This window comes from Oncorhynchus keta, chromosome 28 (assembly GCF_023373465.1).
Source record: "Oncorhynchus keta strain PuntledgeMale-10-30-2019 chromosome 28, Oket_V2, whole genome shotgun sequence".
NCBI lineage: Eukaryota > Metazoa > Chordata > Actinopteri > Salmoniformes > Salmonidae > Oncorhynchus > Oncorhynchus keta.
The window spans coordinates 65574786-65599450 of record NC_068448.1 but is presented as its reverse complement, the minus strand read 5'-3'; the positions used below and the strand labels follow the sequence as shown (position 1 = coordinate 65599450).

The following is a 24665-nucleotide window of genomic DNA, read 5'->3' as shown; positions in this document are numbered from 1 at the left end:
AATACTGGAGGCTGAAACGGGAGGGGTCAGGTGACACTGTGGCCCCATCCAATGAGACCCCCGGACAGGGCCAAACAGGAAGGATATAACCCCACCCACTTTGCCAAAGCTCTACACAATATTGTGCTGCTGATGCCAGGTGCCATAGCAGTCTCTTTCTGCTGTAAAGTGAGTATCAACAGGTATAATAAACAGATAGATATATATATACAGCCTTGCGAAAGTATTCGGCCCCCTTGAACTTTGCGACCTTTTGCCACATTTCAGGCTTCAAACATAAAGATATAAAACTGTATTTTTTTGTGAAGAATCAACAACAAGTGGGACACAATCATGAAGTGGAATGACATTTCTTGGATATTTCAAACCTTTTTAACAAATCAAAAACTGAAAAATTGGGCATGCAAAATTATTCTGCCCCTTTACTTTCAGTGCAGCAAACTCTCTCCAGAAGTTCAGTGAGGATCTCTCTGAATGATCCAATGTTGACCTCGAATGTGTCATCAAATGGAATGAGACGGAATTCACGACACAAGCGGTTCACAAAATGTTTTGTGTTAGGCTATAAAAACTGATTTTATCAAACAAACGATCATTCATTGTGTAACAATGAGCATTGGGATTGCAAACAGATGAAGATCGGCAAAGGTAAACAATTTATTTTAATGCAGTTTGTTTTGTTAGCCTGTGCTGGTTGAAATATATATATTTTTACGGGGCTCTATCCTCAGATAATCGCATCGTATTATTTCGCAATAAATCATTTTTAAAATCTGACAACGCAGTTGGATTAGCAAGATTCTAGGCTTTCAATACATGTGAGACACTTGTATTTTCATGAATGTTTAATATGACTATTTATGTAGCGATCACCATATTTTGTGGAATTTCAGCCCGCTACCGGGTTCCGTGCGCAGAGAGGTTAAGGAATGAAAAATAGTCATCAATAAAAGCTAAGTAATACACAACTGAAATATTTATTATTACATAGTAATTTCCTCTTTTTCTATTGATGTCTACCCAATGTGCACCAGACAGAGACAATGGAATGTTTTGTCAATTGAATGTAGACCATTTTTTGCTTTGGAATTTCCATTAAAAAGCTCAAATCATTTTAATGTCATTATTTCATAATGCATTTAATGTAAAAAAAAAAAACAACTACACTAAATCGAAAACCTCAATTTATTTTTTAACAAATGAACCGGAACCCGAACCATCCTCAAAGCAATAATTGCTCAGGACACACGCACGCAAAAAATGAATGCTTGTAGTTCTATTGAACCTGTGGAATGGCTTTGTATGGCCTGATGTAATTAGGCTGGTACAGCATAGAGGAGATGAGAAACGCATGACGAATAAAGGACAGACAAACCAATGTTATTAGAAGGGATTTCATAAGACGCTACATGGGTTGATGAGTGACATTTACAGGTTTTGTCTTCTTGTTGGGACTAGTGACATTTTTATGTTTTGAGATTAATATACTCCTCTTTGTGGTCAAAAATTATGTTGGTGTTTTAATTTTTTTATTTTGGTGCCTTTTACCCATTTTTCTCCCCAATTTCGTGATATCCAGTTGGTAGTTACAATCTTGTCCCATCGCTGCAACTCCCGTACGGACTCGGAAGAGGCGAAGGTCGAGAGCCATGCGTCCTCCGAAACGCACCAATGTGTCGGAGGAAACACTGTTCAGCTGGCGACCGAAGTCAGCACGTATGCGCCAGGCCCCCACAAGGAGTCGCTAGAGCCAAACCCTCCCCTAACCCAGAAAACGCTGGGCCAAATGGGCGCCGCCTCATGGGTCTCCCGGTAGCGACACAGCCCGGGATCGAACCCATATCTGTAGTGACTCCTCCAGCACTGCGATGCCGTGCCTTAGACAGCTGCGCCACTTGGGAGGCTTGATTAATGTTTTCTTACAGTAGACAAGAATGGGTCTAGCTCAACGTTTGTTTTCTTTGGATAGATTGGTGGTAAATCTAGTCATCTTGAAATAGTCTGTTGCTGGTAAATTGCGTCTGAGGTAGAACAGGGGAAGGGTCCCCGTTCTATGGTATAGAACGAGGTGTATTTATTTGACTGTGTCATGAAATGGTGATTTGGAGCAGTCGTTTTTTTGATTGTGCATCAGTCTTTGTTAATATTTTTGTTTTACTATGTTAATTAAATTATTTATTTGGTCTTTATTTAACATAGGTCTTCTGTCCGTCTACTTTTTAGTAATAAAAAAAAAATAGCTTTAATGTATTTATATAGCTTGGGTCTACTCTAGTAACGTGAAGTTCCTCTCTACCTTTTAGCGAAGGAGCAGGGCCCGAGGTAGTAGGGCTCAGAGCCTTAGTGACTCTTCCTCTCAGTGTTCGGATAAACTCCTTGACCACCAAGACGACAAGGTAAGGTGGCCCCAACATCTAGTATCTCTATTTCTACGTGACTGTGACGGACACAGCAACCATACGCCCTCTCTGAACACACACACACACACACACACACACACACACAGACACACACACACACATTGTAGATGGAGGGAACTACACACAGCACAGAGACACAGCTAAGGATAGAAATGCCCTAGCTAATTTAGTTGGCTTGAGTGAGTTTATGTCTTAGGTCAGGGATATCAAACATTTAGGGGTTCACAGTGAAGCTAAAATACATTCTCATGAACACTGGGACCAAATGACACCAGTAGGTAGGCCCATGGTACATGTCTTAACTTAGTTTGAGATAAGCTGTTGGTCAAAAGATGGCAAAATAGTAGTAAAGGTATGTGTCCATTTAAACCACTGTAAATCCACTCCATAGTGCCCTTCAACTTGAAACTTGTCATAGATATCATGGACGTCCCTAAAATGAATCACAGAATTTGGTATTGATATCTTTAAAAATCGAACTATTAACAACTCATTGTTTGAATATGTAACGCTATTGCTCAAAATTATCTGCAAGCATCTCCTCATGACCCATATGTCAGACTCTACATCAGTCTTTAATGTGTTAGATTTTTTTTTTAAATTATGCATTCAAATATACCTAACAGATGCACGTTAGGACATATGCTAGATAAAAATACTTTAAAGATATTCTTCTCATGAACCATTTTGGAGTGGCAAGTGGTTAAATTAAAACACAAATAAGTCAGGTTGACTCCAGATTTGGTATATCGAAAAACTATCATGTAGTAACCAAAAAAGTGTTCAACAAATCAAAATATATTTTATATTTGAGATTCTTCAAAGTAGCCACAGCTTTGCCTTGATGACTGCTTTGTACACTCTTGGCATTCTGTCAATCAGCTTCATGAGCTAGTCACCTGGATTGCATTTCAATTAACAGGTATTCCTTGTTAAAAGTTCATTTGTGGAATTTCTTTCATTAATGCATTTGAGCCAATCAGTTGTGTTGTGACAAGGTAGGGGTGGTAAAATACCAAATCCATATTATGGCAAGAACACCTCAACTAAGCAAAGAGAAACGACAGTCCATCATTACTTTAAGACATGAAGGTCAGTGAATCCAGAAAATCTCAAGAACTTTGAAAGTTTCTTCAAGTGCAGTCGCAAAAACCATCAAGCAATATGATGGAACTGGTTCTCATGAGGACCGCCACAGGAATGGAAGACCCAGAGTTACCTCTACTGCAGAGGATAAGTTCATTAGTTACCCGCCTCAGAAATTGTAGCTCAAATAAATGCTTCTCAGAGTTCAAGTAACAGACACTTCTCAACACCAACTGTTCAGAAGAGACTGCGTGAATCAGACCTTCATGGTCGAATACGGCAAAGAAACCACTACTAAAGGACACCAATTTTGAAGAGACTTGCTTGGGCCAAGAAACACAAACAATGGACATTAGACCGGTGGAAGGAAATCTGTTCTTTGGTCTGAGGAGTCCAAATTTGAGATTTTTGGTTCCAACCTCCGTGTCTTTGTGTTGTTCCCACCGTGAAGCAGAGAGGAGGAGGTGTAATTATGTGGGTGCTTTTCTGGTGATTTATTTAGAATTCAATGCACACTTACCCCACGTGGCTACCACAGCATTCTGCAGCGATATGCCATCCCATCTGGTTTGGGCTTAGTGGGACTATCACTTGTTTTTCAGTAGGAGAATGACCCAAAACACACCCCGGGCTGTGGAATGGCTATTTGATGGAGTGCTGCATCAGATGACCTGGTTTCCACAATCACCTGACCTCAACCCAATTAAGGTGGTTTGGGATGAGTTGGACCGCAGAGTGAAGGAAAAGCAGCCAACGAGTGCTCAGCATATGTGGGAACTCCTTCAAGACTTTTGGAAAAGCATTCCAGGTGAAGCTGGTTGAGAGAATGCCAAGATTGTGCAAAGCTGTCATCAAGTCAGTTGCTATTTGAAGAATCTAAGATGTAAAATCATTTTAATTTAACACCTTTTTGGTTACTACATGATTCCATATGTGTTATTTCATAGTTTTGATGTCTTCACTATTATTCTACAATGTAGAAAATAGTACAAATAAAGAAAACCCTTGAATGAGTAGGTGTGTTTTTTCGTGTGTGTGTATTTATCCCCCCCCCCAGAGAAAAACAATCTCGTTAAACATTGAAATGACAAAATCCAATTTGAAACTGTGTAGAACTTATAATGGACCTACAATTATAGTCTCCTCTGTCCAACTTACTAACAGTGATCGAAGCAAAATCTAGACAGTCAGGGAGCATCAAACATTACAAAGCGATGGATAGAGCATGTTTTCATATTAACGGTAAAGAAATATATATAATGTACGTGCGGCCCTCTGGGGAAAAAATGTGTTTGACACCCTTGTCCTAGGTCCTTAGAATGATCGTGAGACACCAGGGATCTCGGTCTCAAACCAACACTTTATAAACCAGTCAGAGTTAATCAGTCAAGGTCCTGTTTGTGACATACACTCATCCGACTATGCCACTACTGTGTGAGAGAGAGCGTATGGTTTTCTGTCCAGCGTTATCGATTCTCAATTCTGGCAATGGGCCTGTTCTAATACCTTACACATGCATCCTTCCTTCCTTAGTTACCACTGATCTTACATGACATTGTAGGTGTAATCACCTATACAACCATATTAGATCAGTGATTACATATAGGAAGGAAAGAAGGAAAGTGCATGGTTAAAGGTAGACCCAGGCATATGACATCTTTGTTTACGGTATGGGGCGTTCCTGCTTCCAACAATAAACATTTAAACTGCGGAGAATGTCTCTGTTGGGTATCACATCAAGTGAGGGAGGGCCCAAAATGATCCTCGGTCGATAAGAATATAGTTGTTAATGGCTGTAAGCAGGATGTTGCTCCCAATATCTTTGATGTCATGTTTCTGAGCTCACCTTTTTAAGGTGTATGAACAGGACCATGGTCTCTGGCCATGTATCCTCTTCTTTTACGACATTAGGGGAAGTCACCCACTCCAACAGTCTGTTTCCCTCCCGATTGACCCACTCCTTGTTGCTTCACCTCATTGTGTTTTTCTGATTGGATAATGTGGCTGTAGTCCATTGCCTGCTTTTTTTGTATTTCAGTTGTAGGTAGTTTTTTTATTGTATTCTTTTTGGACTGCAAAAGCCAATTTGATTTTCTGAACTTTGTTTTTTGAGATCTTGAGTTTTTAGCTAACATTGTCACAATACCATATGAGTGCCTTGAGCATTCTCCTGTATTACCTTGTCAGTCAACTGGAATATGACTCATGCGTGAACCTGTAACTCAGTTTTTTTGGGATGATACTTTTAATGAAGCATTGAGGATGGTGTGTCTGTGAAAAAAGCAGAGTTAACACATTTGTCTTGTTCCCTTCCTTGCCCTGGCTTTTGTCACACAGCCTGATTTGCATTAGCAAGAGGACCCATCCCCCTCCCTCCTACCCCCTACACATTCCAGGGTCACGGGTCAGAAGGCTCAGATGTGTGTGTGTGTGTGTGTGTGTGTGTGTGTGCGTGCGCGCCTACCTATTTCCAAACCCTGCAGCCAAATAACAAGGGGCTAAAAGTCTCCTTCCGCAGGCCGCTCATACAGTCTGTAAGAAACACACACACACACCGGCTGGTCAGAGGGCCTGCAGGAAACTGCCCAAGGGAATTCCTGCCAGGCTGGGGTGGATTATTTACCCTGTTTTCCTCTTCCCTCCCTCCCTTTTTTTCTCCGTGTCTCCAGCTCTGATAAGGAGGGAGTCTCTCAAAGTGTGCAAAGCGAAAAAGTGGATGTGTGTGTGTTTGGACATTTGACCCTCTCAGCCTAACTCTGTCCATCAACACCTACCGCTGGAATGTTAATGAGAAACAACAAGGGAATCCCCGGGAACCTACCCTGTTAAAAACACACACGTATAGTTAGCAACAATGACCTACCAGCCTTGACACACCCTGGGAGCTACAGGGAAGAAAAAGATAGGAGGACAACAGAGGGATTGCGGTAGAGAGAGGGTTGGTGGAGAGAAAGGGGGAAAGATAGAAGGATGATGGGTCCAGGGTCGATGGTTGTCATGGTGCTGTCTGTCGGTAGCATGTTAAGTCTCATGTTGTCTCACAGGATCACTGCATATTTTCACACCTGCCAGTGGTGTGGCCCTGTGGGGTGAGAGGAGTGAGGGTGTGTGTAGCTAAGGGTGTAAATTGAGTTCTAAGGTGTTTAGACCATGGATCTGGTTGGGTAGAATCTCTCACCAAGAAGACCGAAAAGCCTGTGTCTGTAGATTTTAATCTCTTTTTTCTGTCTTAAGCACTTAATTTTTTTCTTATATTAGTTTCAGTATAACTATCCTTTCACCAGACTGGGGCTGTGAATTGAAGATCAGTTTTCTCTTGCTCTTCTCTTTCGCTCTCATTTTCTCTTTCAGAAGCCATGCCAAAGGTTTGGGACCAGAACAACCCAGACACTCATCTGTCTAATCCTCCGCTTTCTTGTCCTTCCGTAACGATCATCCATTCCTTCCCTTTCTCCTCAGAAACACAAAGAGAGGGAGAGACACAAACCCAAACACAAGAAGACTCTAGAGCTCTCCCCTTCCCTCGCTTCAACTCTCATGCTTGCCTCAGACAAGGTGAGCTCACTCCTCCTCTCCTCCCTCCCTCTCTTTATTTCTTTCTTTCTTTCTCTGTCTCTCCGTCTCACTGTGGGTTTAATGTCAAATGAACATTGACTAGCTCTGTTAGGCATTATGCAGGACTGACCTCTCATACTCCCCTTCCTCCTCTCGCCTCTTCTCCTGTCCTGTCCTCCTCTCCTCATCCCTCTCTCAGAGTTACAACAGCAGCAGCAGCAGTGGTGGGGTAGTCTCCGCTATGCCTGCCGCCTCTCAAAAGCGATTGGATGACAGCGCAGCCCGTTTCACCACTGCCAACTTCCAGGAAGTGCCGGTGCACTCCGGGGGTTTAAAGGACAGCCCCCCCACAGGGTCAGAAGGCAAACCGGGGTCGGAGGTCAAACAGGGCAAGAAGAGCATTAGCCAAGGGATTGGTGTTCAGCGCGGACGCAAGTCCCTCACACCTGGGAAGCCCCTCCCCTCTGCTGTGGTCACTACGGCAACCTCCTCCACTGCCGCCTCCTCCACTGGAACCTTTCATCAAGGTGAGATTGATGCGCTGTTTACGTCTGCGTGTTTGTGGCGTGCCTGTGTCTGACAGTTGTTAGATGTTGTCCAGAGTGCCAGAGTTAGTTAGCGTATGGCCAATATAAGTCTCTCTGGCTAGACCCTGGCTGCTGTAATCTGTGTGCTCCGCCACGCACACACACTAAAGTGCTCAGATGCCATGAGTGTCGCTTGAACCCGGCCCCCTGTGGCAGCGCGTGTCAGCCTCGAGGGGTCAAGTTTGGAGGTCTGACGTGTTGTAAGTGGCATCTAGTGGGGAAACAGTGTCATAGTCCAGGAGACTGAGGGAAAGAAAGCAAATAAATATTGTGTGTGTGTGTGACCACCTTTCCATCCACAGTTTTTATGTGAGTAAAGTCATACTCTATCAAAAAAATAACTACAGCTTTGATGGATACAGGAATTTTCTGTCATTTTTTAAATGCAGACAGATAATTTGTTCAACATGGTGGGGGTAAAATAAATGTGAGAAATGACGCTGAACACACCTTTATGCACAAATTTTTATATAATAACCATCATATGGAAGTAAACTTGGAGTCATGCGACGATATGGCGTGTGGTCCTCCGACGACCCTGGAAAGCATGCAGTTTATTAGACTACAGATTTCTTTTTAAATATTAACTTCACAGGGTGGTGAAAGTGCACGGTGTCGGTGATGCTCCTTTCTGATAGGGTCTTATTCTGGTAACACGATGATCCATGCTTGACTACTGTTTGACCTGTAAATAGTCATCATGTACACTAGCCTACCCGCACTGTATCTGCAAACTGTTAATTAGATCGCACGTGCCAGAGTAGGCACATTTGCTATTTAACTCAACAGTTTGCAATTTCAATTATCGGTAGAGTTGAAAATGCGATGCAAACACATAGAAAAGTTCAATGTTTATTCGGGACATGAAAACTTAAGCGAAAAATAACTGTCATCACGCATTGATTCTGTTTGGAAACACCACTGGTGGGAAAATGTGCATATTTTCTGTATGCATATTTTAGAATATTCGCATGAAAATCTGTCGCCAATTGGCTGGAAACCTAGCTTGGGTGTGTTTTAGTCTCCAAACAGCTTCTCCTCTCTCTCTCCCAGCTCTCCTGCTGTCCAATAAGACGTCTTCCACCTTGACTCCTCCCACATCTGACTTCCTGGGCTTCTCTGATCCGTTGCTACGCTCCGGTGGTGGGGACTCCTTTTCTTCGCCCTCATTCAGCCGTTGCCTAGTGAAGCCCAGTGAGGTCACGGCCTCGGAGGGCATGGCTTCGCTCAGTACCTTCGGATCAATGATGTCACTTCCTGGTGGCGTAGCTGGTGGTAAACTGTACGAGAACTCTCACAGCGAGCTGACGGGGAACGTTGCTTCCACAGCTGGCTACAAACGCCCCTCATCATCCTCCTCTTCCTCTGCTGGGTCCTCCTCTGGGCCAAGTATGGGGGAAGGAGGAGAAGAAGGGGTGAAGAAGAAGAGAGGAAACTGGAGGAACCGATACGGTCCCTGCTTCAGTGTCCCGGACGGCAAGGCTACAGACGGACCTGAGCACCACACAGCACCGCTACCTCTCCCCTCCTCTTCTCTCTGCTCCACCTCATCCGCCTCGCCGTCCCCCTCCTCTACCAGCGCTCTGCCAGGCCGGCCCGGAGGAGAGAGAGTAGGAGAGAGAGGAGGTCTGCTGGGTGTTGGTGTTAGCGTTGGGATCCAGAAGTCTCCTTCCCTACTGAGGAACGGCAGTCTGCCGTGTCACGGAGTCACCTCTACTCCCTCTGGCACCGGTAGGACACACACACACACACTTACCTTACTGTCTTTCATAACTAATTCTATCAGTGTTTTGTGTCAGTGGCTGTGTAATGTTGTGGTGAAGACTGATAACTGTGGGCTAAATAGAGAGCTGCCTGAAGCAGCTGAGGAATGGAAAGGATGAGAGCAAATCACTGGAGAGTATTGAGCTTCAGCGCTGGAGAGAAGGTGGGGTTAAAGGGGAGGGAGGGAACAGAAAAGCACATGAGAGGATAGATGGAAGGGGGAGGGAAGAGGGGAGGGAAGGGGAGGGAAGGAGGGTTGAACAGGCAATTAGTAGCTCTTGTATTAGACTCTGTTAGAGAGGAGGGTTAGAGTGCTATGAACCCTGCTGGACTACACTGTGTGTGTGTGTGTGTGTGTGTGTGTGTGTGTGTGTGTGTGTGTGTGTGTGTGTGTGTGTGTGTGTGTGTGTGTGTGTGTGTGTGTGTGTGTGTGTGTGTGTGTGAAACAAACCAGCACACACACTGAAGTGCGTTTCATCTTGTGTTCTGTTGCTTGGCAACCGAGTCAATTCTTTGGAGTTCCCGTCTGCTGCAGGAAATGTCTCTTAGCATCCTTCTCTCTTCTCTATCCCTCATAATCACCATATTTGTTCACCTTCTTTATTCTCTATATTTCTACCATGTCCTCTTTCATTCCTCTTTACAGGTTCTCTTTCCGTCTCTCCTGTTCTGTAGGCTCTCTCCTGTTCTGTAGATGCAGTAAAGATCTCAAACCAAACAATGTAAATCCCCAGCAAAATTAGCCCACATTCAGGCTATTGTTTACATGTGTATTTCACAGTATGTTATGGTAAAAATCGTAGTATAATGCTTGTATGGATTTCAACTTCATTACAGTTAGAAACTACTTTGACTACCACCACTGATTTCTGTATGCTAGCTATGGCACCAGCTTATACGAACGAGAGTTAGCGTTTAGCAGTCACTTCTAAACTTGAAAAGGAACGACTTCTAAATGTTATGCAGTGAAAATTGGCAACTATATCCAAGTCAGACTTTAGTAACCACTTTGTGAGCCTATTACAATACATCAATCATGATGGATTTGATGATTATCCACTCTGTTAGATTTCAGACTGTCAGATTTGTTGAATGTGCGCCAATCCGGTGTCGTCCTAACACCCACTGTCTGTGTTTCATTGACCTCTACCGGATCTATTGGTGCTTCTCCTGTTTTATAGGCTCTCTCGATGTTCTCCCTTCCTCACCTGTAGCTAAATGTGTGAGTTTGTGTGAGTTTTCGGCGCCAGACTAGTGACCGGGAATATTTACATTTATTGGACATTTTGAGAAGTTTACTGGTCATCCATATGCATTGGGTGCGTAAACCCATTAGGCCGTCCAGTGTCCACCAACGCACGAGGGATATAAACAAGGGATATTGGCCAAATGAGACACGTTTACGTGTCCTTAAAACAAATTACAAAAACACATCCTTGTTTCAATTTGTAGCATATGCAAAAATGTATATAGCCTATTTTATTGGTTTTTACTTTCCTAAAACAATAGTTGTCCACTTCACGGTTCAGCTGCTATGAAACGTGAGCACTAAATGCATCAGGGCGTTGCATGCATAGGCCTATTGGCTGTATTATATTAATATTTAAAATAAAAAATATATATATAAAGAAAGAGAAGTTTAGGCCTAGCCCCAGAGAGAGAGCGCAAGAGATTGGAGATGTGCTGGTGGCATGCTACGACACCGACATGCATTTCTTTATACTTAGGCTACTGTGTCTGCTATACAGATATAGGTGTACAGAAGGAGGCAAATTCATTCATTTTCAATTAGAATATTTTTTATAAAGATAAGCATTATATTGTTATAGGACTCTGGTAGGCCTAAAAACAATCTTCCTCACCTCAAGTTCAACTGTCAAAGTCATTTGAAGCACATGTGCCCACTGCCTTCATATCATAGGCCTCCAGTGTAATAGGCTAATAGACACATCACACCAAACCTTCACAAAAGGTTTTAGACTTTTATTAGGGTAATATCAAAAGTACACTACTTGAGCAAAAGTATGTGGACACCTGCTCGTTGAACATCTCATTCCAAAATCATGGGTAATTCATATGGAGTTGCTCCCCCTTTTGCTGCTATAACAGCCTCCACTCTTCTGGGAAGGCTTTCCACTAGATGTTGACACATTGCTGCGGGGACTTGCTTCCATTCAGCCACAAGAGCATTAGTGAAGTCGGGCACTGATGTTGGGCGATTAGGCCTGGCCTGCAGTAGGCGTTCCAATTCATCCCAAAGGTGTTCGATGAGGTTGAGGTCAGGGCTCTGTGCAGGCCAGTCAAGTTCTTCCACACCAATCTCGACAAACTGGTTCTGTATGGACCTCTTTGTACACGGGGCATTGTCATACTGAAACAGGAAAGAGCCTTCCCCAATATGTTGCCACAAGGTTGGAAGCACAGAATTGTCTAGAATGTCATTGTATGCTGTAGCATAAAGATTTCCCTTCACAGGAACTAAGGCTGAACCATGAAAAACAGCCCCAGACCATTATTTCTCCTCCACCAAATATTACAGTTGGCACTATGCATTCAGGCAGGTAGCCTTCTCCTGGAATCTGCCAAACCCAGATTCATCTGTCGGACTGCCAGATAGTGAAGCTTGATTTATCACTCCATAGAACGCGTTTCCACTGTTCAAGAGTCCAATAGCGGTGAGCTTTACATTACTTCAGCCGACGCTTGGCATTGCGCATGGTGATCTTAGGATTGTGTGTAGCTGGTCTGCCATGTAAACACATTTCATGAAGATCCCGATGAACAGATCTTGCGCTGAAGTTGCTTCCAGAGGCAGTTTGGAACTTGGTAGTGAGTGTTGCAACCGAGGACAGACGATTTTTACCCGCTACACGCTTCAGCACTTGGCGGTCCTGTTCTGTGAGCTTTTGTGGCTTACCACTTTGCGGCTGAGCTGTTGTTGCTCCAAGACATTTCCACAACACAATAACAGCACTTAGTTGACCAGGGCAGCTCTAGCAAGGCAGAAATTTGACGAACTGACTTGGAAAGTCACTGAGCTTTTCGGTAAGGTCATTCTACTGCCAATGTTTTTCTATGGAGATTTCATGGCTGTGTGCTTTATTTTATACACCTGTCAGCAACGTGTGTGGCTTAAATAGTTGAATCAATTCATTTGAAGAGGTGTCCACATAATTTTGTATATACTGTGAATTGGAAAAGTATTCCGACCCTTTCCCTTTTTCCACATTTTGTTACTTTACAGCCTTGTTCTAAAATGGATTTAAAAACTAAATCCCCCTGATCAATCTGCACACAATACCCCATAATGACAAAGCGAAAACAGGTTTTTAGAAATGTTTGAAAATGTACTAAAAATAAAAAACAGAAATACCTTATTTAGATTAGTATTCGGACTCTTTGAAATTGAGCTCAGGTGCACCCTGTTTCCCTTAATCATCCTTGATGTTTCTGCAACTTGATTGGAGTCCATCTGTGGTAAATTCAATTGATTGGACATGATTTGGAAAGGCACACAACTGTCTATATAAGGTCCCGCAGTTGACAGTGCATGTCAGAGCAAAAACCAAGCCATGAGCTCGAATGAAGTTGTCTGTAGAGCTCTGAGACAGGATTGTGTTGAGGCACAGATCTGGGGGATTGCAGGTCCCCAAGAACACAGTGGTCTCCATCATTCTTAAATGGAAGAAGTTTGGAACAACCAATACTCTTCCTAGTACTGATTGCATGACCAAACTAAGCAATCGGGGAAGGGCCTTGGTAGGGGTTTGACCAAGAACCTGATGGTCACTCTGACAGAGGCCCAGAATTCCTCTGGAGGCTGAAAAGATTTGGCATGGACCCTCAGATCCTCAAAAAGTTCTACAGCTACACAACTGAGAGCATCTTGACTGTCTGCATCACCACTTGTTATTGCAACTGCTTGGCATCCGACCACAAGGCTCTACAGAAGGTTGTGCCTACGGCCCAGTACATCACTGGGGCTGAGCTCCCTGACATCCAGGACCTCTAAACCAGGCGGTGTCAGAGGAAGACCCTAAAAATGGTCAAAGTTTAAAGCCACCCAAGTCATAGACTGTTCTCTCTGCTACTGCACTACAAGCAGTGCCAATGCACCAAGTCTGGAACCATACAGGACCTTGAGCCGTTTCTACTCCCCAGCCATAAAACTGCTACATAGTTAGTCCGGTTAGCTATTGGTTAACTATTTAACGATCTGCATTTGACCCTTTTAGCACTAACTCTTTTTACTTATTACATACGCTGCTGTTACTGTTTATTATCTATCCCGTTACCTAGTCACTTTATCCCTACCTATATGTACATATCTAGCTCAATTACCTCGTACCCCTGCACATTGACACGGTACTGGTACTCTGTGTATATAGCCATGTTATCGTTATTTATTGTATTTGTTCCTCATGTTATTTCTCTTTTTTACTCTGCATTTTTGGGAACGGCCCGCTAGTAAGTATTTCACTGTTAGTCAACACCTGTTTTTTACGAATAATGTAACAAATCAAATTTGTTTTGATTAGTTGCTATTGAGTTCATATTTGAGAGTTGAGAAATAAAAAGTATATCTACAGAAACTGAGAACATCCTCTCTCCATCTGTGACAACAGGATAGCAGTGTGTTCCCAGCAATTGGATGATTTTTTTTTTATACAATCAGAACACTTCTTCCTCTCGGGAAAGGAGAGAGTGGTGCGCTCAACACAGCAGCAGGCCCCAGTGAGACAGGGACAGTCAGGAAGACTCTTTCATTACAGGAATCATGAGGGTGATGTACTTCACTGTGACCAAATCATGATTTTAGTCTCCTAAAAATGAGGACGTTTTGAGTGAGGTGAATGAATGTGAAGCCCGCACCGATGCGACCAACATATTTTTAAAAATTGCACAGCCAAGTCACAGGGTCTCAAAATGTGGCTTAGTGGTCACAGTCTGGAACCCTGCCTTGAAGGCTTCTCACTATAGGCATACTCTCTTTTGTTTTAATTCAATGATTGTGTGTGTGAACGTGAGTGTTTGATGGATGGAGGTGAAATGGGGGTTAGATTTGGGCTGAGTTAATGTTTGATAGTACAGAGAGGGTGTGTGGGTTGAGGTTAATCAGTGCTGGTTAATGTCATCGGGAGGGCAGCTTGGGTTAAAGTGGTCTTCATGTTTTGCAGGACTCTAGCCGTCTGATCTGATGTTGGCTGCGGATCAGTGTAGTAGTATTCTCCCTTGCTTAAACCTCTCTAAACCTGCATACATCTCTCCTGGAGAGACCTGATGACTGGAGACAACCACACACACACCAGGCTTTCCATTAGCTGGCAAAAAAATGTTTAAGCCGTTAAGTAGAACTGCTGCGGCCAAAATGACCGTAAGAAAAAAATTGAAATACCAGTTGATGCTAATACATTTCACCATCATGCTTATCGGTCTATAGGTTAATGTGTATAATTTTGTGGAATTAAATTGGCCTGTGTATAGTCGTTAGTCAACATGCATTTTATTTTTCCAACACAACTATCACACGCACAGCATACAGAGACAATTTTGAGCTGGATTTCTCCTAAAGAGTAAAACATATGCTTTTATGAACCCATTCATCATGTTAAAAAAAAACGGTTTGGTGCATGATTTACAAAAAAAAAACTTTTAATTTCTCAACTGGTCATTTAAACTGCAAGCTCTGACCCAACTTTGCTATTTGGTGATTATTTTGTTGTTTATTTGTACTTTATATTCACAAAATGTATCTTCTATCATTTCTTATAACCGACAGGAACTTTTGAACATAAGATCAGCAGTTACCTCAATTCCGACTGACTCATCTGCCCTGGGCTCTTTCTGTAATTCTGACCCAATTGTCGGGGTATCCAAGAGGAAATGCTGGCATTTGTGGCAAGAAATGGGGAATCCTGCCAGGATTAAGGCGAAGGGAAAACCTGCCACCTCTTCCCTCCATTCTATTGGTCACTTGATAATAAGATGGATGACGTTCGAACGCGGATTTGCTACCAACGGGACTCTCTAAACTGCAATATTCTCTGCTTTTCTGAAGCATGGCTTTTGGACAATGGCTATCCAACTGGATGGATTCTCCATGCACCGAGTGGACAGGACAGTAGAGGAAGGGGAGGCGTGTGCCTCTACATCAACAACAATTTGTGTTCTGACTCACGCCGATTTTAGTTTGTCATCATTTAGACTAATTTCCAAACTTCCATCAACAAGTCTCCCTTGCCTCTCAAGCAAGCATACAAGGCCCTACCTTTTCCACCATTCTGCAAATCAGATCATGACTCCGTACTCCTGCTTCCTGTTTACAAGCAGAAGCTCAAACGGGAAGCACCAGTGCCATTAACAAATGAATCAGAGATTATGCTACAGGGGTCTGTTTGCTAGCTCTGATTGGAATATGTTCCAAGACTCCCCTGATAACATCGATGTGCTAACCACCTCCGTCACCGGCTTCATAACGAAATGCATCAGTGATGTTGTCCCCACCGTGAAGGTTTGCTGCTTCCCCAATTAAAAGCCCTGGATTAAGACAGAGGTTGGTGCTACGGTAAAGGACAGGGCTACCGCACACTGGGCCATTACAGACAGTCCTGATGCTACAACTCAGAATAGGAACAAGTACAGGAAGTTGGCTACGACCTCTGCAGAGTCATTAAACGGGCAAAAGGACAATATTGGAATAAAGTGGAGTCATATTTACGCAGGCTCCGACGCCCATCCCATGTGGCAGGGGCTACAGTGCATTACGGTTTACAAAAGAAGACCCAGACCCTCTCTACCAGACAAACTCTACACATTTTATGCACCCTTCAACAATAACACCATACTGTGCATGAGGGCCCTCACTGAAACCAGAGGACTAGATGATCTGGCAGACAGCGCTTGACAGCGCCTCTTCCCCCTCCGAAGGTTGAAAACATTTGGCATGGGGCCTCAAATCCTCAAAGGTTCTGCAGCTGCACCATTGAGAGCATTTCGACTAGCTGCATCACTGCTTGGTATGGCAACAGCACCGCCTTCAATCACATGGCGCTACAGAGGGTGACGCAGACAGTTAAGTACATCACTGGGCCGAGCTCCCTGCAATCCAGGACCTCTATATCAGGCGGTGTGAAAGGAAGGCCTGGAAAATTGTTAAGGACTCCAGCCACCCAAGCTGTAGACTATTCTCTCTTCTTCCGCACAGAATGTGGTACCGGTGGATCAAGTCTGACACAACCGTTTCTATCCCCAAGCCATAAGACTGCTAAATAGATAACAAAATGGCTACACAGACGGCTAATCAAATAGCTAATCAAAGTTGACCCTTGTATTTATCTCTGCACACTCAGGACTTTACACACACTGACACTCGCATACAGTCTTAATTTACGCTGCTGCTACTCTGTTTATCATACATCCTGATGCCTATATAATTTTGGCATGTTTTTCCATTTACTTCCCTATTTGCATTTACTTTCCCGACCACTATTTCTCTCCTGTTCTATTTGTTTTCATCAACCAGGGCCTAAAATGTACTTTTTGGCCCACAAGTCACTGTGGCAGGTAGATGAAAAAAAATCTACCAGCCCAAATATTTTTTGGCCATAATTACTTTTAACAAAACAAATAATAAATAAAACAGATTACCATGCTTTGTAATGTTTCTATAACAAGACATGTATTAGTAAGAAGTAATGTGGTATATTGTTGAATTTCATTACATTTTTTTTGTGACCTCAGTCTTTTAATCAAAATATCAGAGCCAAAATGTTCAACAGCACCTTTAAGGGTGGGAGGTTACCGTGGTAATGGGGCGGTATGTGAGAGATTTGGGATCTGACTAGGGCATCTCTTCACTATCAGTTGAAGCAGCAGACTCAAACTATCATTTTGAAAAACAACTGAGGTTGTGAATAAAACAATGTAAATAGCCAAGAAACACAAGGACAAAGTCAAATTAGACCAACTTTTATGCCTGTGCACAGCGCCTCCACAAATGAATTTATCAGCACTTCACTCAGTGAGCTCAGCTCCCCTGCCAGGCAGTGTTGTTGTGCGAGGTGGGATATAGGATTATAATTTATTTGTGCAATTAGCAGCTATGAAACAAAACAGCAGAAATAAAGCTACTGCAGTATTTTTCTAACTCTAATGTGCTTATGCTTGACTTTTGACAATCTTTATTTGCGAATGAAATGCTTGCACTGTAGAGCCCTGCAAATTGACCATGCGCCAAAGTGACTGGTGAAATAGACATTCTTGCTCGCTAATGCCTAAATCTACCCAATTTTGGTGGGTGTTAATTGTATGTCCTGATATCAACTTTATTTTATTGTCCAGAAGCCACAGGCAGAATCCTAGTCATATTAGCAACCCGTCCTAGTTGTTGCATCTTTGGATTCCTCCTCTTTCTAAGTTTCTAACATAGAAGTTCCATATATGACAGAGATTAACATTTATCAGGTGCACTGTTTAGAATGATGTGTTTTCCCAGGTGCGCTATTCAGAATGGAGTTTTGCCAGGTGCGCTATTCAGAATGGAGTTTTCCCACATTGCATTTTGGCAAATGTTTCAAAATGATGTTTTATTGGCTGCTTCATTACATTAGTTGCATGTTCTGTTAACCTCTCTGGGATCGTTTGGGACGCTAGCGTCCCACCTCGCCAACAGCCAGTGAAATTGCAGGGCGCCCAATCCAAAACAAGAGAAATCTCATAATTAAAATTCCTCAACCATACAAGTATTTTACACCATTTTAAATATACACTTCTCGTTAATCCAACCAGTGTCCGATTTCAAAAATGCTTTTCGGCGAAAGCAGGACATATCATTATGTTAGGTCAGCAACTACTCACAGAAACAATTCAGCCATTTTCCAAACAAAGAGAGGTCACAAAAAGCAGAAATATAGATTAAATTAATCGCTAACCTTTGATGATCTTCATCAGATGACACTCTCAAGACTCAATGTTACACAATACATGTATGTTTTGTTCGATCAAGTTCATATTTATATCCAAAAACCTCAGTTTACATTGGTGCCATGTTCAGAAATGCCTCCAAACGGAGAAATTGCAGAGAGCCACATCAAATAACATAAATACTCATCATAAATTTGATGAAAGATACATGTTTTACATAGAATTAAAGATAAACTTGTTCTTAATGCAACCGCTGTATCAGATTTCAAAAAAGCTTTATGGAAAAAGCACAATGTTCAATAATCTGAGAACAGCGTATACAGTTACCCGCCAAATTGTGGAGTCAACAAAAGCCATAAATAGAATTATGAATCTTCACTTACCTTAGCTGATCTTCGTTGAAATGCACTCCCAGGACTCCCACTTCCACAATAAATGTTTGTTTTGTACGATTACGTCCATATCTATGTCCAAATACCTCCGTTTTGTTCGCTCGTTTAGTTCACTATTCCAAAGGCACAATGCGAGAGCGCAAAATCCAGAGGAAAGTCAAGAGTTCCATTACAGTTTGTAGAAACATGTCAAATGATGTTTACAATCCTTAGGGTCTTTTTATAACAAATCTTCAATTAATATTCCAACCGGACAATAACGTATTCATTAGAGAGGAAAAAGAAAGAATGGCGCGCCCGCAGTAAACAGCTGATTGGCCTCAGCCTAGTCCACTTGTTGAAACAGGTTTTATTCGACAACCTTCCATAATAGAAGCCTCAAACAACTTTCTAAAGACTGTTGACATCTGCTGGAAGCCCTGGGAAGTGCAATCTGGCCCCATAGACACAGCATATTGGATAGGAAATCACTTAAATTAAACTACAAACCTCAGATTTCCCACTTCCTGGTTGGATTTGTCTCGGGTTTTCGCCTGCCATATGAGTTCTGTTATACTCACACACATCATTCAAACAGTTTTAGAAACTTCAGTGTTTTCTATCCATCCAATAATACTAATAATATGCATATATTAGCATCTGGGACAGAGTAGCAGGCAGTTTACTCTGGGCACCTTATTCATCCAAGCTACTCAATACTGCCCCCCTGTCACCAAGAAGTTACCAAGATGCATTTTCATAATCTACATGTGATTTCTGTCATTCTGATCACCGTGGGTGGAAGCCCTAATGGATTATGTACCCAATGCATATGGGTCGGGTAAATTTCTCACGTTGTCCGGCGCTGTATTTTCCTAACGCTAACCCTGACACACACACATATGTTATTGGAGGCTGAGACGTGGTGGGTCCCTGGCTTGAGAGGGTTACTAGGGGTTGAGGGGTTTCCAGGGGGGATATATGGAGGGAGTGAGGAAAGGTGATGTTGGTAAGTCCTTATTGATCACTTTGATTGATTCCCGATTGGACAGTCCTACGCCAATGCAGCTGAGCTAATAGGGCTGGTCCACACTCACACAGAGCTATGTCTTACTATACTTGTGAGGACTTTTCTCCTTAACCCTAACTCCTAAACCTAGCCCCTAAGCCTAAAATTGTTTTTTAACAAGTGGGGACCGGCAAAATAGTTGTTACTATTCTCGTGAGGAATTCTGGTACTCAAATCAAACTTTATTTGTCACATGCGCCGAATACAACGTGTAGACCTTACTGTGAAATGCTTACTTACAAGCCCTTAACCAACAGTTCAGTTCAAGAAGATTTAAGAAAATATTTACCATGTAGACCAAAGTAAAAAATAATCAAAAATAACAATAACGAGGCTATATACAGGGGGTACCTGTGTATGTCAATGTGCAGGGGTACAGGTTAGTCGAGGTCATTTGTACATGTAGGTAGGGGTAAAGTGACTATGCATAGATAATAAACAGTGATTAGCAGCAGTGTACAAATTAAATGTGGGGGTCAATGTAGATAGTCTGGTGGCCATTTTGATTAATTGTTCAGCAGTCTTATGGCTTGGGGGTAGAAGCTGTTAAGGCGCCTACTTGTGTATACTCAAAAGTATAGTCAAACGTGAACACACACCCATCCATCCTTTATTCTGTGTTGTTGATAATTAACTAGGGTCCATAAAAGCATATTCACTACATGTATTCCTGTGTTGACATGATAAATGTAACTCCACCTTTGATGTATTGGCCCAGTGGTAAATGGAGGCTAGCTTTGGGATATGGATATATGTAGGCTAGGTGTAGCAAAAGGGTAAGGGTAGCAATCTCTACCCCATTTTTTAATTTTTAATTACAAGACTGGCTTATTACTAATGTTAGATTTGTATATAATTTATGATGGCATCAGATTAAGTAGTGTAATTTAGTCAGTTTAGTCTGATTTTAACATTAATATCTGGTAATTGTGGATTATCTTTCCAACAATATTGTGTAGGTTAGGAGATGTGTTCTATTGTGTTTGTATGACCTGAGGAGTAGTCTTGGAGTTTCTGCAGTACATGATCTCTCGTTTTCCTTCGTTCTCCATCTTGCACTCTCATGCACAAAGCACTCTTGTTTCTCTAGTGAATATGTGCTGCCCACAGCCATTCAGCCTTTTGTGGGGTGAGGGGGGCCTCTCACTCCTACTCCCCCTCTCCCTAGGGGTCACTAAGGGGCAGGGGCAGAGTTTATACCGGTTAAGTGTGTGTGTGTGTGTGTGTGTGTGTGTGTGTGTGTGTGTGTGTGTGTGTGTGTGTGTGTGTGTGTGTGTGTGTGTGTGTGTGTGTGTGAGAAATCAATAAAACAGCAGCAGCAACAACTTAACAGATAGAGGGCATGTGATGGGGGAGGTACATGAATATGAATGGAGCTCCCACCCCCTTTCCCCCAGTATGAAAAGCTGTGTGTATGTGTGTGATAGAACAATGTGTGAGTCATCAGATTTCTGCTTGTTATTCTGGGTCAGTGGCAGGACAGGTCTCCATCCACTGTGTTTTTAATATGTAGTTGTGTGTTTGTCTACATCAGGGGTCGGCAACAGGCGGCTGTGGGCCAAATTCAGCCCATTGTCTTAAGCTGAAAACGAAAAACTTTTTTTATTTAGGAAATCTGTTCCCATGTATTCACACGCATAAAAAGAGACATATGATTGTCTGAATCTACATTAGGTATGAAATTAGTTATTTTCAAAGGCAGTCACTTTTTTTTCACCTAAGTTGTGATAAATTTGCAGTGTACAAATTATTACAGTTTTGTTCCGGCCTCCTAACTATCTACTCTGACAAAAACCAGCCTGCAGCTTAATCTAGTTGCCTATCCCTTGTGTACAGGGTGCATGTGTGAGAATGTGTTTGTTGTTGATTTGGTCCAGCCCACTCGTTCATGGTACCATGCACACACTCACTACTGTACTGCACGCAACTCATATAAACACGAGACAATGAAGATTAGTTTATTTTCATGATTATGAAACAGAATGATGATGATAATAAAAGTTATGTTGATGACGGTGATGTCTCTCCTTGTAGGTGCGTTCTCCAGTTGTGATGTGTCGTCAGGGGTGGGACCTGCTCCTATGAGTGGAGCTAACTCTGAGTTGCAACAGCCGATGGCCTCCCTAGCTCCTCCTAGTCCCTTCACTGCCACAGCCCCCATGATCAACACGGTCTCCCCCCATGTGAGTACATACACACACCACAGACAAAGACTAGGCCCGTGCTGAACAGAGTCAGATCAACATTAATGTCAGAGACCTACTAGTTATATTAAGTTCAAATAGGTTTAGAAAAGGATGAGAGAGGAGTTCTCAGGGCTGTGATGATCTTGGCATTTTGGATGAGGGTTATTGGGCAGCTAAATGGCAGTGATAACTGTTTGAATAGCAAAACATATATAGAGTACAAGTCAAAAGCTGGACACACCTACTCATTCAAGGGTTTTTCTTTATTTGTGCAATTTTCTACATTGTAGAATAATAGTAAAGACATCAAAACTATGAAATAACACATGGAATCATGTTGTAACCAGAAAAGTGTTAAACAATCAAAATATATTTTATATTTGAGATTCTTCAAAGTAGCCACCTTTTGCCTCGATGACAAGTTTGCACACTCTTGACATTCTCTCAACCAGCTTCATGAGGAATGCTTTTCCAACAGTCTTGAAGGAGTTCCCACATATGCTAAGCACTTGTTGGCTGCTTTTCCTTCAGTCTGCGAGCTAACTCATCCCAACCCATCTCAATTGGGTTCAGGTCGGGTGATTGTGGAGGCCAGGCCATCTGATACAGCACTCATCACTCTCCTTCTTGGTCAAATAGCCCTTACACAGCCTGGATGTGTGTTTTGGGTCATTGTCCTGTTGAAAAACAAATGATCGTCCCACTAAGCGCAAACCAGATGGGTTGATGTATCGCTGCAGAATGCTGTGGTAGCCATCCTGGTGACTGACCGTGTCACCAGCAAAACACCTTCACACCAACTCCATGCTTCACGGTGGGAAGCACACACGTGGAGATCATCCGTCTACCTATTCTGCATTTCACAAAGACACGGCAGTTGGAACCAAAAATCTGAAATTTGGACTCATCAGACCAAAGGACAGATTTCCACTGATCTAATCTCCATTGCTTATGTTTCTTGGCCCAAATAAGTCTCTTCTTATTATTGGTGTCCTTTAGTAGTTGTTTCTTTCGACCATGAAGGCCTGATTCCCGCAGTCTCCTCTGAACAGTTGCTCTTGAGATGTCTGTTTCTTGAACTCTGAAGAATTTATTTGGGATGCAATTTCTGAGGCTGGTAACTCAAATGAACTTGTCCTCTGCAGCAGAGGTAACTCTAGGTCTTCCTTGCCAGTGGCAGTCCTCATGAGAGCCAGTTTCATCATAGTTTTTGCGACTGCACTTGAAGAAACGTTCAAAGTTCCTGACATTTTCTCGATTCACTGACCTTATTTTCTTAATATAATGGTGGACTGCCATTTCACTTTGCTTATTTGAGCTGTTCTTGCCATAATATGGAATTGGTCTTTTACCAATAGCGCTATCTTCTACAAACCAAACCTACCTTGTCACAACACAACTGATTGGCTCAAACGCATTAAGAAGGAAAGAAATGTCTCCCCTGTTAATTGAAATGGATTCCAGGTGTCTACCTCATGAAGCTGGTTGAGAGAATGCCAAGACGCCTCACAAGTCCTCAACTGGCATCTTCATTAAATCGTACCCGCAAAACACCAGTCTCAACGTCAACAGTGAAGAGGCAACCCCAGGATGCTGGCCTTTCACTTTGGTCAATCTTAATCAGTCCAAACAATTCAAATTCTTACTTTCCAATTAACTTCCCATTCCCTTTGTTACCTTCACTAGTCTCCACATCTCTGTTTCCTTTAACTCAGAAGCCCTCTCAATCACCATCATACTCTACCTCTATCTTTCTGTCTAACGTTTACTTTACCAGGTGAACAAAAGGTTTGAAATTACAGTCAAAACAAACATGATAACTTCTGTTCACAGGGAGGCCACTTTAATTTCTCGTGACTAGGGGGACAAAGTGTCAGAAATTTTCCATGGGAGTTAAGCCCAGGAATTTTGGGGATTTTGCTTAAATTCATAGAAAAATTTAGCTTATAACAGTGAACTTTTTTATGGCAATGCCAGGTCTTGTGGGATGTTTTGGTTAAACTATCCCCAATTCAATGGAATTGCAACCCTCTGCATGCACAGTGCATTCTTCCATTACATGTGCAGTGCACTCTTCCATCACATGGTCAGCTGATTGTCAAGATCTTGCACACTAATGAGATGCTATTGAGCCCAAACTACTACACTGTCTGAGCCAAGGACTACATGCTTTCTGGTAAGTTTTGATTACATTACTGGATGGGGTGAATATATTTTATATGACATACATTATTTTTTTGTTAACTAGTAAATAGTAGCCTACAGCAAAGTGTGTTTAAATCATTTCTAACTTGTTAACAATTTCTTCTTGTTAGTTTTTTCTACCATGTGAGTTTTTAGCTTGCTTGAGCCTGCTAACTGAGTGTTAATTCACCTGTTTGAATACATGTTTCATGTTTAAATAACTCCTTTGAAAGATAAAAACATTTATCTAACTGCTTAACTACACTGCTCAAAAAAATAAAGGGAACACTAAAATAACACATCCTTGATCTGAATGAATGAATTATTCTTATTAAATACTTTTGTCTTTACATAGTTGAATGTGCTGACAACAAAATCACACAAATTATCAATGGATATCAAATTTATCAACCCATGGAGGTCTGGATTTGGAGTCACATTCAAAATTAAAGTGGAAAACCACACTACAGGCTGATCCAACTTTGATGTAATGTCCTTAAAACAAGTCAAAATGAGGCTCA

General features: G+C 42.3%; 1 protein-coding gene across 6 annotated transcripts in view; it reads left to right on the top strand.

Annotated features, from left to right (window-relative positions):
* Window positions 1-24665, top strand: part of mllt10 (MLLT10 histone lysine methyltransferase DOT1L cofactor) — an 86237-nt gene that overhangs the window by 43453 nt on the left and 18119 nt on the right. For 5 of the 6 annotated variants that reach the window (XM_052483628.1, XM_052483625.1, XM_052483629.1 and 2 more), the window contains exons 8-12: window positions 2304-2396; window positions 6966-7061; window positions 7261-7588; window positions 8702-9379; window positions 21809-21957. In XM_052483628.1, the coding sequence (XP_052339588.1) occupies window positions 2304-2396; window positions 6966-7061; window positions 7261-7588; window positions 8702-9379; window positions 21809-21957 (1344 nt within the window). The remainder of the gene's footprint in view (window positions 1-2303; window positions 2397-6965; window positions 7062-7260; window positions 7589-8701; window positions 9380-21808; window positions 21958-24665) is intronic. The other variant, XM_052483627.1, reaches the window with a different exon arrangement.